The sequence below is a fragment of the Scophthalmus maximus genome, chromosome 20 (genome assembly GCF_022379125.1).
Source record: "Scophthalmus maximus strain ysfricsl-2021 chromosome 20, ASM2237912v1, whole genome shotgun sequence".
Classification (NCBI taxonomy): domain Eukaryota; kingdom Metazoa; phylum Chordata; class Actinopteri; order Pleuronectiformes; family Scophthalmidae; genus Scophthalmus; species Scophthalmus maximus.
Genome location: NC_061534.1, coordinates 17,018,564 through 17,034,569, shown reverse-complemented (window position 1 = coordinate 17,034,569; position 16,006 = coordinate 17,018,564). Strand labels below are relative to the sequence as shown.

Below are 16,006 nucleotides of genomic sequence, written 5' to 3'. Positions count from 1 at the left end.
GGTAGGTAGGCTTAACTCCGGATTGGTTAAAGCAGTGTGATCATCTACTACTTCTATCTTGATTTGGCCAGTACGACGAAGCTGCCTTTAGCTCAGTATGGACTACATGCACTAGGCTTCGAGACGTACTTCCGTTTCAAAATAATGCTGCTCGTGTGTTTCAGGTCTGTTTACCGCTACTGTGTTTACTCACTCTTTATTCAAAGTTTTTTCACGAGTGAACGCAGGAAAATGTCCAAAATGGGACATTTTCAAAACAAATGAAGTACTCAAGAGTACTGCTGTGTCCCAAATTTAATGGCGTACTAAGTTGGCATGGGTTTCCGAACCATCCAAAGCTGAGAGGACGATGGCTGGTAAACATACGTCAGGATCATTTCTCTGTCACCTCTCACAGGAAGGCATGCAGAAGACACTTCGTTACCGATCAGCTAACGAAACAGCGCCATTGTTGAACCGGACCGGAAACAGTTGAGCAGTACTAAGTAGAACCCGGACGCTTTGCTAAAAGAAAGTAGTTGATACTCAGTTCTACTTAACCCTGTATCAGTTAACGTTATGGAAAGTGTTGTTGGAGATATTGCAAATTATTTAGAATCATCAGCGAACAATTCTGACAGAAATGCAGCCAGTGACTATGTCCAGTTACGTATGGAAAGACTCATGGGGGTTTAGAGTCTGGTAAAGTTGGAAAGATATTCAGATATACAGATTCAGACTTTCTGGTTTAATAACTAACAAACGAAACGTTGTTAAAACACAAAGATAAAGGTCCCTTGATCAAACTACAATTCTTATTTTGGAAAAGCATGTTTTATGATCATTTCGGGGGATTTTTATTTGAAATCATATTTAATAACTTCAAGTCCTGTGCAGTGTAAGGTCACCAAAATCACCTCATACAAAGGTGAACTTCCCTCGGTCACACTTCAACTTTTGTTTTGGAAAAAATGCTTTGAGATAATTTTGGGGGAATGTGTTATTAATTATGTGTGAGTTGATTTTGGTGACTCTACACTGGCATTCATGGCAATAACATCCAGTGGGAGGCAGCAACATTCATGGCAATAACATCCAGTGGGAGGCAGCAACATTCACGGCAATAACATCCAGTGGGAGGCAGCAACATTCATGGCAATAACATCCAGTGGGAGGCAGCAACATTCATGGCAATAACATCCAGTGGGAGGCAGCAACATTCACGGCAATAACATCCAGTGGGAGGCAGCAACATTCATGGCAATAACATCCAGTGGGAGGCAGCAACATTCATGGCAATAACATCCAGTGGGAGGCAGCAACATTCATGGCAATAACATCAGTTCATTCTTGTGTGCATATGTTTTTGGTGCATAGTTTATTGAGCAGTTGTTTATCAGTGTGTCAAGGTATTTCTCATGTTGCGGGGACATGAATCTTATTGCCAGCTCATTTATGGGGACTTCCTTTTCTAGTTGGGACATAATGATAGGATGCGGTCCACCTCTCCCACTTCCCTGATCATTTCCTGTGTTTTCACTCAAGTGCGTCGTTTGTCCTCGGATTAACTTTGTTCCTGTTCGCGCGTGTGTGTCTTGCTTGCTTCGTGCAAACCTCTCACACACACACACACACACACACACACACACACACACACACACACACCTGAGAGTCATCTTCCAATCAACTCAACAAGCCTGATGCGGCAAACAAACCCTGGTTCTTCGAACCAGATCCTCCAGTCTCTCTCTTCGGTGGAGCCACTGCTCTCTGCCTTTGCATTTTGATGAGTCTGTAGTCTGTTTGTTCTCTGAGCCCGCACCTCTGAAACTGAGGTCCACCGTCCGACTGCCTGCTGCTCTGCTCTGCTCTGCCACCTCCAGCTTTGCTGTTGTTGGAAATTTGGAAACTGGGAACTGTTTGCATGCCTGCATTCACTGCTCTGTTGATCTGTTGGCGCCAGTTTTCGCAGTTTAACTCAATCTGATCTCGGCATTATATCCCAGTCTGCCCGACAGCATCATTTCATTCATTCTTGCAAGTTGTACAATAAATATTCTGAACGTTCTCCTTGCTCCTGAGTTCTGCACTTAAAATACAGAAAATTCCAAAAGCACAAAAATCCCGTCGCCATAATGTACATCTATGTACATCATTAAATGTTAAGGTGGAGTTTAGGTAATGGTGAAGTTTACTGAGAGTACATTTCTAGGAAATAAATGTAAGTCAATTTAATGTCCACTGAAGTCACTGAGCGTGAAGCGTGTGTGTATATAGCAGACGTACATTTTGTGCCTGTTTTAGATTTCTAAACATCGTGTGTGTGTGTGCGTGTGTGTGTGTGTGGGGGGGGGGACAGAAGGAGGCAGCGGCAGCAGCCTGATATCTGCTCATGTTGAGACTGATTACGACCAACCACCAGAGAGAAAAAAAAGCACGAAAAGAAAGAAAAGATAGAGAGAGAGACTGAGTGAAAAAAAACAAGACAGACGGGAGTGAAATGCAACAAAAGACAGTTGAGTGTGTGAAAAAGAACGTGTAAAAGAAGACAGACCGAAAAAAAGAGAGAATCAATCAGTGCACTCACAAGCACTTACGTAACTGTGTTACTATCAGCTTTCTGCAGTAATCTGATTTCTTTAACGTCATGTAAAAAGGAAACCTGCTTTTTCATAATTGGGGAGGGCGATTAGAGAAACCTGATTACCCTGCTGTGTTTCTCCTGGAGAAAAGAGCTCAGATAGGGAGAGGTATCGCTGCGACAGCGGAGCAGCGGGATGAAGGGAACGATCATTGACATGCGTGATTTATACTCGTTTTGAAAATGATCTGATTCCAAATCTGGCTGAATTTGAAACCAATGTGCAAAGTAGCCTCTGTACTACTGAGTTAGGCGGTTTTACAAGTGACTGTAAAAATTGAAGGACAAACTTATTCTGCGCTCTGCGTGCCATCAGTCCAAATGCCCGACACACAAAAACCAAGCATCACGAAGCAGCACCTAAAACTCTAAAAGGAAATCACCTGTGGTTACAACAGAATTATTGAGGTGTGGGGAAAACGTTGGATGATAAACCTATTTTTTAACTGCCATTGTAAATAATTTGTTGTGGGTTATCAATCCAATTAAATAAAGGTTAAATAACAGTTAGACACAGTAAACAATTTACCAAAGGGCCACACAGCCATCTCCTCAAAATGCTCATTCACAAGATTTATTAGCAGGGTTGAAAATGCAGCCTACTAAATATGTAATATTAGGAATCTAAATTGAAGGTGGTAAATTATGAAAGCAAAGAGAATGAATTATTCCAAAGGAAAAAAAAATAGGGGTTTTATCAGTGTCAGGACAATCTGTGTCAAACCACAGATGACGCTTTCTCGATTTCCAGCTGGAGGACTTGTATAAGAGGCTGTGTGATCGGTGTTAGTGACGTTACTATTACTGTATATATATTGTAATGCCGGCATTTAAAACAGTAATCTCCTGTACTTCGGCCACCGGTGGCAGCACTGAGCACTTCGCTGCTGAGCCGCACTCCAGTTGGCGCGTGTGAAGGATCTTCCATCTTTGATTTAATAGGATTTATTTTGTTGTCGACAGAAGACACCTCTGTCTGCATCAAATGTACTCTGGCCACTTGGGAGCAACAAAACAAGCTGAAAGGCATATTTTCACAAATCGTTATGGCGACCGTGCTCGCCAACACCGTCCTATTTACACATCTGGCGGGCACCTGGCAACATTAGCATTCATTTGGAGTATGGTTTATGTGAGCTCCATAGTCACTCTCCCATTTGCTCTGTTTGTGCCTCTTCCAACTTCCTGCGTGCTTCGCCTAATTTGCAAAATAACCTGATTCCCCTCAGGAATTTCTCTTCTTTTTTTCTTTTTATGTGCCAATGAACATGCTGAGTGCAAGGACGAAAACAATAAGACACAGAAAGGGGCAAGTCAAGAATGAGGAATGAAACAGAAAGGGGGAAAAAAACACTGCAAAGATATATACAGAGGTGGAAACAGAGAGATGTGGAAGAGACAGGACCAAGGGAGAGTGGGGGAACAGTCAGAATAAAGACAAAAGAGAAGAGATAGATATGGAAGCAGGGAAAGGGGAGTAAGATCAAATAAAAGAGAGACAGTGCGGGAAAGCAAGAAATGTGTGCATGCATGTGTGTGTGTGTATGTGAGAGAGAGAGACAGAGAGAGAGGAGCTTGGTTGACACGTTAAACAAAAATGAGACACCTATAGAGAGGGAGAGAGCAGCAGAGAAGAGGCTGTTGCTAGAGAATGCAGATGGATACCTCAGAGAGAAAGGACAGAAGCGAGGGAATCCAGTGTGTGGAGGGGCCTGAGAGGACGCGGAGGAGGGAGGGAAGGGAAGCACTAGAGAGGAGGGGAGGGGACGAGAGCGGCAAGGGAGGAGAGAGAGGGAGAGAGGCAGCTACGGAGGTCCACAGACAGAGGCGACGTGCAGAGTACAGCGCAGCAGACTGGCCACTGACGCTGCTGTCGGATTGAACACACATGCACAGACGCACACACCCCTGAGGAGTGCATGAGACATGCCCAGGCTGCCGTCCATGGACACACACACACTGGCAGGGCACCAGAGAGGAAATACAGCAGACCCCCGAGCCTGAGGAAGCAATGGACAGCAGCATGTTCTTTGGTGAGTTAGTATTTGCATAGTGGTTACATGCATATTCTCATCCTTGTGTGTGTGTGTGTGTGTGTGTGTGTGCGCAGACCCCTTCATCTGAGGGTGAATGTTTGTGTTCTTACTTGTTCTTCATACTAAAAGCATGAACAGAAGAAGCGCTGGTTTCCATTAAAGGAAGAGAGTGTGAAGTTACACACCTAGGAGTCCTCTTTATCGTGTGTGTGTGTGTGTGTGTGCGCGCATGCACGCTTTATCACAATCAAATGCAGAGTGTAAGTGCACAGCCCCCCCCCCCCCCCCCCTTCCAAAGGTGAATGTGTTCCAGCCTGCCTGTCACTTGTTCGGGAAACTAAAAAAAAGATAGATAGGAGACCTTGTTGCTGCTCCAGCAGAAAATGAAGAGGAGAGTGTGTGAAGTTGCACACTGTGGGATCCTAAAAGTGTTGAATGAACCTGCTCACCAGGTCACAACCCCCCTTCTCCCCTCTGCTCACATTCTGGATTTGCTAGTTTAATTCCCAGGTGGAACAGTTGCTGAGAGTCCAAGTTCTGGATTTGATTCTGGCTCTTTGACCAGCTGGCTGTCAGTTGAAATCCAAATAAGATGGGAGCGTCCGGCCTCGAACCCCGCTCGATATTTTGTGTAGAGGATATTTTGAGAAAATAAAGGAAGCCTCCTGCTATTAGTTCTTGTAGAGGAGACTGGAGGAGGCTTAGGAAGACTTAATGCGCGAGCGGCTTCTCGTCAAGTGCTCTTCTCACGGCTGGCTTACAGTCACACTGGAGGAATAATTACGCAGGGATCCGGAGTTCTGAGGGGGCGATTTGTTAAATGAAAGTCTCTTTTTTTTTCATCCCGGGGATTAAAGCGATGTGAAGTTACAGACCGTGGCTTGTAAAAGCGAGACGGCTTTTCTGCTGTCATGACATTCGCGGAGGAGGGCGAGGGGGAGAAAAAAGAGGAAGGGAAAAGGAAGAATGGGAGCTTATGAACGAATAAGATGTCAGGTGCGGGGACAGCTTCAGCTCTTTGAGAGTCACCGCCGATGTCGGGGTCAGGTGTGAAACCACTGCGAGGCAAGGAGGAAAGAACGGTGCAGGTCTGGTGTAGGATGGATGGATTTTGTATTCGGCCCCAGTTTAACCCAAAGTCGTGAGAGGAGCGAGAGGGGAGACGCATGCCCCGGCCTTCAACCGGAGAACAGTTCCGAGGGGGATCCTGTGGCTGGCGATGCTCGTTTTCTCTGTGTTTTTCTTAGATGAAATACAGCGAAGCAGCTTATCTCCACTGCTCAGTGTTAAAAACAAACAAACAAGAGGGTCACTGTTTGTGTACAGGACGTGCATCATTTCAGAATTTACAAATGCAGCCCTGAGTGCGCTGCTGCACTGCACAGAGAAAATAGATGGTATCTGTTTAAAGATTAATAACGCTGCTTGTTCGCCAGCTCTGCATTGCTGCTGTTTAACTGGAACATGTTTTTCCGTTCAAATGATTTATAGCAGGTGACATATCATGAAAAGAGCCAGTTAGACTCTTTAACCTCTTTGAAACAAGATGACCAAATGATTAAAAAAAAAAAAAAAGAAGGAGAAAGAAATGAAAACAAACCTCTTGCATTAAAAGCCGTCGACATGCATCGAAACCAGGCTGCGAAAGAGCCGCAACGTAGCAGGCTAATAGGCCTTGAGTGCGTGGTGCAGTCCACCAAGCCATTAGTGTTGTTGAGTCGAAAAAGGGCCCCCGAGAAAATCCATCCTGCGCGTCTGTCCTTGCGCTCGGCGCTCTGCAGCGCGTGCGCGGGTCTTTCTCGGTTCGCCTCGGATCACTTCGCGCGGAGCGCGCGGGATAGTGATTGTTGGACGGCGTTCAGAAACAGCTGCGTTTCTTTGTGAGCCACACTCACGACAGCAGCGACAGATACAGTATGCCAATGCGCAGGGGTGTGGAGGCAGCGTAGCTCGGGGGCCCGGACGCGCGCTGTACGCCACGCGCCGATGAGGTCAATGGCATTTCATGAGAATACAGAGCTAATCCCGCAAAGGTTAACAGGAAAAGAATCTGTGCAAGTGCGGCTTTTTCAAAAATAAGAATGCTTTTATTCACCTTGTACATTTTTAATAGGGGTGAACGGATTTTATCCTGTGATCTCAGAGGGTAACAGAACACAATCAGCAAACTCCGGGAACATACAAAGGTGTTAATCGCGTCATCGGCACGCGGACGGCTTTCAGCGGAATTCTGATTTATGTCGAAAATTGGATTCATTATTTGCCGAGGGGAAACGGATGGCTGTGCGAGAGGGATCATTTCATTTTCGAGGCTCTCCGGCTTCGCGGACTCTCAGCTTCTCTGGCCAGATCGTATCGGGATGAGCAGAGGAGCAGCAGCCCGGGTTCAAGACGCTAAGAGGAGGCGGAAGGTGGAGGAGAGCGGCACTAGATGATTAATTATTAATGCCAGTCGGCGTCCTCCAGACATCATTTTTACTCTCTCGCTCTCTCGACACACTGCTGCGGGAGTAAAAAACCCCTGAGCCCAGATAAGTGAATCTTCCAGGAAGGGCAGTGCAGAGGACGGTGGGAGTCTTGAAGCACGTCACGAGACGTACGTCCCGCGTGCAGGGAGCTGCTCTTAACATCCCGTACTGTACGTGCCGCATCATCAAACACTTCCCTTTAAAGAGAATGGATAAACAAAAGCCAGTGTGCGAAAACTTTCATCAATTCGGATCTGATTCAAATGTTTCCAGAAGTCACATCTCGTCCGAGATTCATTCATTACACCTCTCGGCGAAGCGGGCCAAAAAAAAATTAAATAAAAGCATCTCCGAAAGCCCCGGGGTTCAATGCGTGTCAACTGGCTCGTGCTAATTTGATTAATTCAAATTTAGTTTAGTAAAAATAAGTAGAAGCTAAGGCCTAATACACACTGACATGAGAAGATATTTCAAGCTGCAATAATTGGATGTTTTTTTGTTTTTTTTTTGCCTCTTGGAAAAGAGACACGTTTAACATGTTACAGTCTTATGGTGTGGCTAATGTTTTAGCAAACGATTTCCACAACTGGAGCAAATCAACATTCATCTGGAGTCGTGTGTGTGGTGACATGACGAATGTAAGTGCAATATTCAATCGTTTATTTCACGTCTGATTTAATCCGCTACTTGCTTAGAATGAACAAAAGCCTGTTTTTGGGGGGGGACCTGGTTTAGTTGAAACCAGATGCTGAGTGGGGTGATTGTTTTCCCAGGGTTAATCACAACAACCTTCACCTTTCAACTTTCATATAAAACACAACAATTTCCAGCTGTTGCTAATTTTAAAAAAGTATTGATTTAAGCAGCTTTATCACCTGATTTTGAGGCCCCGTCTTAAAAAAATGTGTTTATTTCCAATCTCAGTTCATCGTGTCATGAATGTGTAGCTATTGCCATGCAGCGAGACGTCCACTCTACCACAGGAATGCTGCAAACAATGCACGTGGAGATGGGGGCGGGGGGTTAATTGGGGCCAAACGGCTGATACTTTTTTTTTCAGAGGTCGATCCTGTAATCACATCCGATTTCATGATTTATGTTTTAAAGTTGAATGTGTAGCGTTAGTTGGTTTTAATGTTTGCCGCTCATCGGGAGACGCAGACAGAAAGCAATCCGTCTGTGCGGCTTTCGGCGTGGCCGGAAATAAAACGGGGACGAAAAATAAATCTGCGGTTAAAGTTTACATAGACCAACATTTCATAAGCTCAAAACACTTCCAAATCACACGTCCAGCCGCCACATACTACACGCTGCCGGCGACTGCGCGATGAGCTCATTGTGGGAAGCTCGTCGTGCAGCTACGAGACTCCATTCACCAGATCGCAGCGACACAACCAGGCTTTTCATCCAAATGACCTTGTATAGTCCGTTTACTTGGATTTGGCTCATTTCACTTGCTTTTGTTTAAATGCCCCTGACAGAAGAAAAAAAAAGATATAGTATAGATTTGCAGTTTTTACCAGGCTGAAAAAGCACCGTGGATTCTTTCCCCCCCCCCCTCTTTTTGTTCTGCTCAGCTCCGGGGCCGCTCTCTCAGTTGTTTTAATGACTCTCACCAGCTGACCTTTCACTGTGGAGTGACTCTCCCGAGCAACTCGAGATGCAAAGGAGACGCAGGCTTCGGCGGCGAGCCGCTCAGTCCACCTGGGCCCCACGCTCTGCTGGTGAAGCTGTCGACCAAACTCAAATATTAACTTAAATTTCGAATGATTTTTTTTTTTTCAGCTAAACTCAAGTCAAATATTGACACTTCTAAAATGATAATTACAGATGCCATCTGTTCTCTCCTGCCAGAGCCTGCTGTAGATAGTTTTTTTTCTGGGTATCTTCAGTGTCAGAGCCAGTGTGTTGCTCAGGTTTTAACTCAACAGTTTAGCTCACTTTAACTGCTCTGCTTTATATTTTCTACTTTAGCCGACAGACAATCAGGCTGAGGAGAGTTGAAACACTAACCTCTGCTGCGGGCTGGAATGTGCTTTTGTTGTTGGAGCATGTTGGCTAGATTACGATTGCTGCGTCATCCACAGGGAACGAAACAAGTTCAATTGACCCCTTTTACACCGCAGACAGTGTGCGTGTTTAGGAAGGGTTAAAGGCCAGAGGAGGTTCAATCCAGTATAGAGCTGCAACAAAATTAATCGCCAACTATTTTGATCATCGTTCAAGTGGTTTTAATGGGAAAATGGGTAAAAATTCTCTGATTTCACGTTCTTGAATAAATGAATTAGTTATTATTAGTTAATATTTTCTGGTGTTCTTCGCTCTATGACAGTTAACTAAACATATTTGGTGTGTGCACAAACATCATCACGATCGACATTTTTCACCATTTTATTGACCAAACAACTAATTGATGATTTGAGAAAATAATCAACAGATTAATCGATGATGAAAATAATCGTTAGTTTCTGCCCTAGTCCAGTATAAGCAGAAGACTCGTGGCTAGTTAGGGAAAGCAAGAATACGGCTCTACATTAGGGATAGCAGTGGACGCTCGTTGTTAGGCCCATATTTTTTGCCCAGGCGATTTTTTGCCCGGTCTGGGGCGAAAATAGCAACAAGGATTCAAATCGATTGCTGTGAAATTTGTTTCATTTCACTCTCCATCTAGCAGCAGCGTCGAGTTAAATTTTTAATTTGTCCAGTGCTGTGGTTTATGGGCACGTTGAGCAGGAGGATGTTAACATTTCGCTGAGAGCATCACTGAGCAACACAGCTTTGTTATTGTCTTGCATGTTTTATGTTTTCATGCCTCATTATTGAGAAGAAACTGAAGAGTGATACATAAATTCATCTTCACTTACACTTTGGACATGTGAGGTCAAAAAGGCGACAACCGATAAGCTTTAGATGGAAAGAAACTTAATACATTTTCTCACTGACATATTTTCATTTTACTCTACTACCAGCTGTGACATAAAAAATGTGGCTTGGAATACATAAATAATAGGAACGATTGAATTACAAACACGGTCAAAAGGTCCACTTCTGCCTATTTCTAATGGAGTATTAATCATATGACTATTTTTCTCCAGCGAGGGATCAGATGCTTCTTTCTACCAAACGTCAATAGGGAAAAAAGGCTTCAATGAGATTTCTTGTTCAGCGGTGGAACAAATTATCTGTGTGAGCTGTTGCAGAGCAGAAAAACTCACAGACGTCGGCCGCGGTGACACGTCAGATTTCATCTCCCATCAATCAGCAAACTAATTGCGACCTTATCGAACAAACTCACATTTCAGTGAGTGTCACTCCCCATTTGGCTGCAGACTAATCCCGCACGTCAGCCCTGGTGTGTTCACGCGAGGCTGTTTTGACTGTGCACGTCGGCGCGCTGAATGGTGGATTTGGCTGGACGCGAGGTGAGGCATGCCTGTGGGCTGACGTCAGGCCGGCACGTCGAGAGATGGCACGGCTGGATGATTCCCCCCACAGAAGGACATGCTTTGTAAAAGTTGGGACCAGGACGTGCCTCCACATGAGAGACGGCGTGTGTTCTTTTTCCAACAGATGGCAGCGCTCCGGCGACTGGAGAGGGAAGACAGAAGACGGACTGAGAGAAGGGGGAACTGTCTGTGGTTTTTCCTTTTTTCCCTTCCTGTCTTTATGACTTTTGCGTTTATTTACCCCTTACCACTTCCTGGGGACCGAAACGTGGCAAACTATGATTTTATTTTCCTCAAGACGGTGGTTTGATATGATTGCTGTATCTGCCAGCACTTCAGAGTCAGAGTCACGCTGGCCCCGATTTCCCCTGTTGTTAAAAAACAGCGATAAAAAAATATATAAAAACATCCCTCTGGTTCTCATTATAGCTTTTACAAAATGGCTTCTTTAATTCCTAATGTTTTGGAAGACTGTGATGGTTTTTTTGGGGGGGGGGGTTTGATCCCGCCTTGTTGAAATCAGCCGTGTGCTGTTTCCAATTGGTGGTTTATAAAGCGCTCTGCTGGCGTGGCGCACTCACATGACAATAAAAATGAAATATTTACTTTTGTTTTCCCCAGAAATGTGTGGGCCAGGCTTCTCCTGCCATTGAATCATCTCATAAGCAACACTGTGCCTGCTGCAGTCATTCCACATCAGCTATTTGTGACGGCAGTTTTCAGGATGAGTACATCTGTTTTGGAGGGAATAAACATCATCGCAGCATCAGTGGTCATCTGCATGCACACACCTCGTTCTCACCACACCCTGATTGTGATTACAAGAAGACATTTCATTTGCAAGAATCCCAAGCCAGCAGTCGGTGAACGACATGTAAAATCCCTGAGCCCATTTGCCATAATGGAGGTCAAAATCTTAACCACCGGTGGTGGTGCAGATGCCATTAAAAAATATTCCATTACAACTAAAAGACCTGCATTCAAATGTAATCCACCGAAATTAGAGATTGTTAATTGTGAGTAATAATAAAATATTAAATATTCTGTGTTGCACTGAAGTGCAATGAGACAATAAAAAAACTCGTATTTATTTATCTATTGAGCATAAATCTTCATTCTTGATGTCAGGATCAGTATGTGTGACAAAAAAAATCTCCACTCAAGGTCCACTTACCGGCATTTTTTGTGGCCTTTCAACAACATTTCCTTGGTTTCAATCATCCGAGATGTGTTCAAACGTTCAAAAAAAAGGTTGTTGTTTTTTCCCCCCAGAGTTAAATTATTAAAGGACCCGTGTGTTCTATAGGAGTTAGTGGCATCTAGAAGTGACGTTACAGATCACAACCAACTGAACACTCCTCACCTTCTTTAGAAGCTGTATTTAGTTTGTCCTTTCTGGGCTACTGTAGAAACATGGCCGTGCAACACGGTAAACTCCATAAAGGGGACCTGCTCCCGATATATGTATATATGAAGAACTAATTCACAGGTATAGAAACCACAATGATTCTTAATTTCAGGTGATTATATACTAATGAAAACAGAACTATAATATTGTTTTCCCTTTTTCTGCTAATAAATCCTCCTCAATCCTACACTGTGGTCCATTACAACCACATAAAATGGAGATATTGGGGGGCTTACATGCAATCAGCGGCATTACAAGCTGCTCTACGAGCCGCAAAAGTCAGGAATGTCTGTGACCTTTGTGCTCCAAATGAGATGTTGCACAGTACAAATGGACATTGGGACACAGATTGAACACACACGCACAAACTCTGAAGATTCACTGCAGTTCAACGTGTTGCCTTTGCTCTGCCTCATTCAGGTAACGCATGTCAAAATGGCCTCTTGCCGGCCCTGCTGCGTCCCACCCTGCCCGCCGTCCAGACCTCACTGGGCATGAAGCAGTTTCTCCCGTTTCCACTGGAGACAGCCTCGGCCGTCAGCCTCTTCCCAGGATTCAGCACGGTACGTCTCGTCCTCATCTTCTCATTGGCCACGTGATCTGCTCGCTGGCTTTCTGATGCTGTCATTCTGAAGGACACCAGCGTTTTGAGCTGGAGATATGAAAGTCATTTTCAAAGTGTTATATCATCTGTATCTGATCTCTTTGCTTGTAGACACCTTCATTTAAAGTTGTTATACTTCCTCAAAGATCCGACAACTAGTTTTCAGCTTTGAGTTGGCGAGGTCGGACCTTTTGTCTCGCCTCAGACGTCTTTTTATAAAATGCTCTCGAATAACTGCCCATGAAACATCTCAGTGATGTTTTTAAAGCTTTTATGCAGAACTTTGAATATGAAATGATTGATGTCGTAGATACTAAAGAGGTGAATCTGTGGATGAAATGTGCAGTGGTTTCTGGCAGCTGCAGTGCATTTCTATATTTGCAAGCACAATTTCTTTTAGTAATGCAAAAATGCCGACAAGCATTGATGGAAAAAAATGCGTAATGGTGCATTAGGTTTGCAGATATTCAACGATGTCTTGGTGATTTACTGACAGCTCTGTCTTTAGGCTCTGAGACCAAAACTCATAAAGTGAGAGCAGGTTATTTCTCGTCGAGGAATTTGGCTGCCGAGTACAATCCATCCCCTTGTTCACATTCACATCTGTTTCTTTTTTAACTCAAACACAGAAACATAGGTTACCATAGAAAATGTTGAATGTTGTACACAATGGCGCTGTCTGAAGGTCTTCACGCGCTTGGGGGCGTTTTGTCGTGCGAGTAATTCGCACAGCAATACATTTTTTTCAAACTGTTGTCTTCGTTATGTGTAGAGGCGTAGAGCTTTCGCACCACGAATAAAAGAGTCAACCAATCGATGTGCGCTGTTGTAGTTTAGACTACACAACTGACCTATTTTGTCGAGTGAGGTGGCGGACATTCATCACTTTATAGACAAGGTGTTTGCAACTGTCACAACTTTGCGTCTTTGTCGGTATGAATGGTTTTGATGTGAAAATATTCCAAGCCGAGAATTTGGGATTTTGTCGTCTATTCGTCTTGCCATTGGTCTTTAAAGGCTAATTTGAAAATGACACAAATTGATTTAAACATATGCGGTGAGTGTTCCTGCGTTGAATATATTTTTACATCAATGGTGCATTTTTTCTGTTAGGAATTCTGAAAAGAATGAAAGTGAAATTTGCAAAACATCGTCGATGGTGCATTATTGGCTGTTTGGAACATGTAGAGTTACTGTTATATGTTAGCTCTCCATGAGCAGAACTGAAGAAATGTCACAAAGAAGAGCAAATCATTTGGCAACACTTCTCTTTGAAACGTGCCGAAGGAATTATTTCATATTTTAAAATACAATGGAACCTCGAGCAAGTGAAGCAAATGATGTGAACTTTGCATTTCGCATTTTCTCTGCATTGACGTAGTATGTAATCTCAACGCACAATATATCCAATGCACGTTTGGTGTGAACACGCTATAACTTTCCAAATATTTCTGTTGCATTTCCTTGGTTAAAAAACAAAAACAAAGCTACAGAATTTTGTACAAATCATAGGGAAATAAAGACAGTGGCCATTTGTTAAGAGAATCAATCCACAGCAGGTCATGAGCATGAAGTCTGTCCACAGAGACGCACAACATACAACCTCTCAACTCAAAACTTTTTGGTTTGAGATCAGCTTTGCTTTCAGTGACATTCCCATTTTCTCAGTAATTGGGGCCAAGTCACAGTTAATTATTCCAATTCTAAAGGTAACTGGCACATGAAACCACAACAGTTATGTTCCCTAAATACAATTTTTCCTCAGAGAAACCAAAGCATAATTAACTTATGACCTAACACGTAACCACGCGGGTCTCTGGGGACAAGTTCTGTCTTTTGTCTGTTTACCAGTCACCCTGAACGCCTCCCTTGGTACAGAAATGTAGCACCTCTCAAACACTGCCTGGGAACATAATGCAGGCTGCAATTATTATTATTGTTGTTGTTCCCAAGCAGAAGGTAACAAAAACAAATCAGTATGGAATAAATTGAATTTCTCATCTGTAAATCTGAATAAATCAGCGCTTTGGGTTCTTGAAAAGCGCTCTATAAATCCAATATATTATTATTATTATTATAAATCTGTAAATCTCACTGTGAATTGAGGGTGTAAGGACAGAGTTTATAAACTAACTTAAATGTGAAAATTGTTGTTATAACATTTCTTTATGGTTATTTTAAGATTAAACGTTGAAATGACTATTTTAGCGCTCATTTCTTTTTCAATAAAGTGGTCACATTTCCGGGATGAACTCTTTAATTGGCTATTTCTCCAGTTTCTATAACTGGTGTTAACAGCGTTCTGGACGGCATCACTAGAATGTGGCTACATAGACCTTATTGGATTTGCAACCAGCGAAGCAGTACCTTTTAAATGGAGCACTCACCCGATGTGCACTTACTGTACCTGGACTCATGTGTACACTTGTATGGATCTATTGATTGGCTTTTTGAAAGCAGAGAGTAATTATGAGGAAATATGTGGCCGCGCGCATATCGAATCAGCGAGGCCATCAAAAAAAACACGATGACTCCAGGAAAAAAAGAAAAACCCAGACTGATAAAAGCCTGAAAGGGGTTTTTTTTTCTTTTTGTGCAGTGTCTTCTTTTGAATTACGGGGATAGCTCAATTTAAAATCTGGAACGAGAGCGTGAAATATGGCGCACAGCTGGAAAAGCGGAAGAAAAAAAAAAACTTGAAGGGAAAAAGAGCAGGGACACCACTGAGATAAGCCTATAGGGATAACCCATGGGAAGAGAGATTGTTTATACGCAAGAGCACTTTCATGAGAAAGTTCAGGAATACTGCGTCGCTTTTCTCTCCCCATCTAATCTGTATTTAACAGACTTGTCTGCAGGTAATGAGTAATACACTTGGAAGCCCCCCGAATGAAGGAAAGCTGATACGAGACGAACACAAAGTAATCACCTCTCCCTCTGTCACACACACACACACACACACACACACACTCTCACTCACTCGCTCTTTCAACCTTTTCGTTTCCCCTCGTTCCCTTTTTTGCTCTCAAACTTTCCTAAGAGCTCCTTTATCTCGAGCAGAGAGCGGTGCAGTTGATACCAGGAGCTTTATAAAAGAGTTCATGCACAAGTTACTCTTCTACATTCGCGCAGGCATTGAGCTGCCTACACAAGCGTTCGCGGCACTTTCAACACCCGAGTAAGTTTGGTTTCAAAGGTGGCAACGGAGGAGCCGGTTTGCCAGCTCGAAGGCCTGGTTTTTTTTTTTAGATGTCACACAGCAGTGGCTCACAGGCTTGGGATTTGATGTTCTACACAAACAGTGCAGGAAGAACTGAAATGTCAAATACCGGATTCACATTGTTATTAGAGTAAAAATAAGCAAGGGCAGGAAATTGTACCTCAAGTTACACTTCTCACGCAGAAAGCCTGTATGTTTTTTCTT

The 16,006-nt window shown here is 43.5% G+C and overlaps 1 protein-coding gene across 2 annotated transcripts in view; it reads left to right on the top strand.

The window, feature by feature from the left end:
* The first annotated feature begins 4,401 nt into the window (after window positions 1-4,401).
* The window catches only part of znf385d (zinc finger protein 385D), a 68,010-nt gene continuing 56,405 nt past the window's right edge, over window positions 4,402-16,006 (top strand). The window contains exons 1-3 of one of the 2 annotated variants that reach the window (XM_035608774.2): window positions 4,403-4,653; window positions 10,695-10,755; window positions 11,192-12,541. In XM_035608774.2, the coding sequence (XP_035464667.1) occupies window positions 12,473-12,541 (69 nt within the window). In that variant the 5' untranslated portion in view covers window positions 4,403-4,653; window positions 10,695-10,755; window positions 11,192-12,472. Of the gene's footprint in view, window positions 4,654-10,694; window positions 10,756-11,191; window positions 12,542-16,006 lie in introns of both variants that reach the window. The other variant, XM_035608773.2, reaches the window with a different exon arrangement.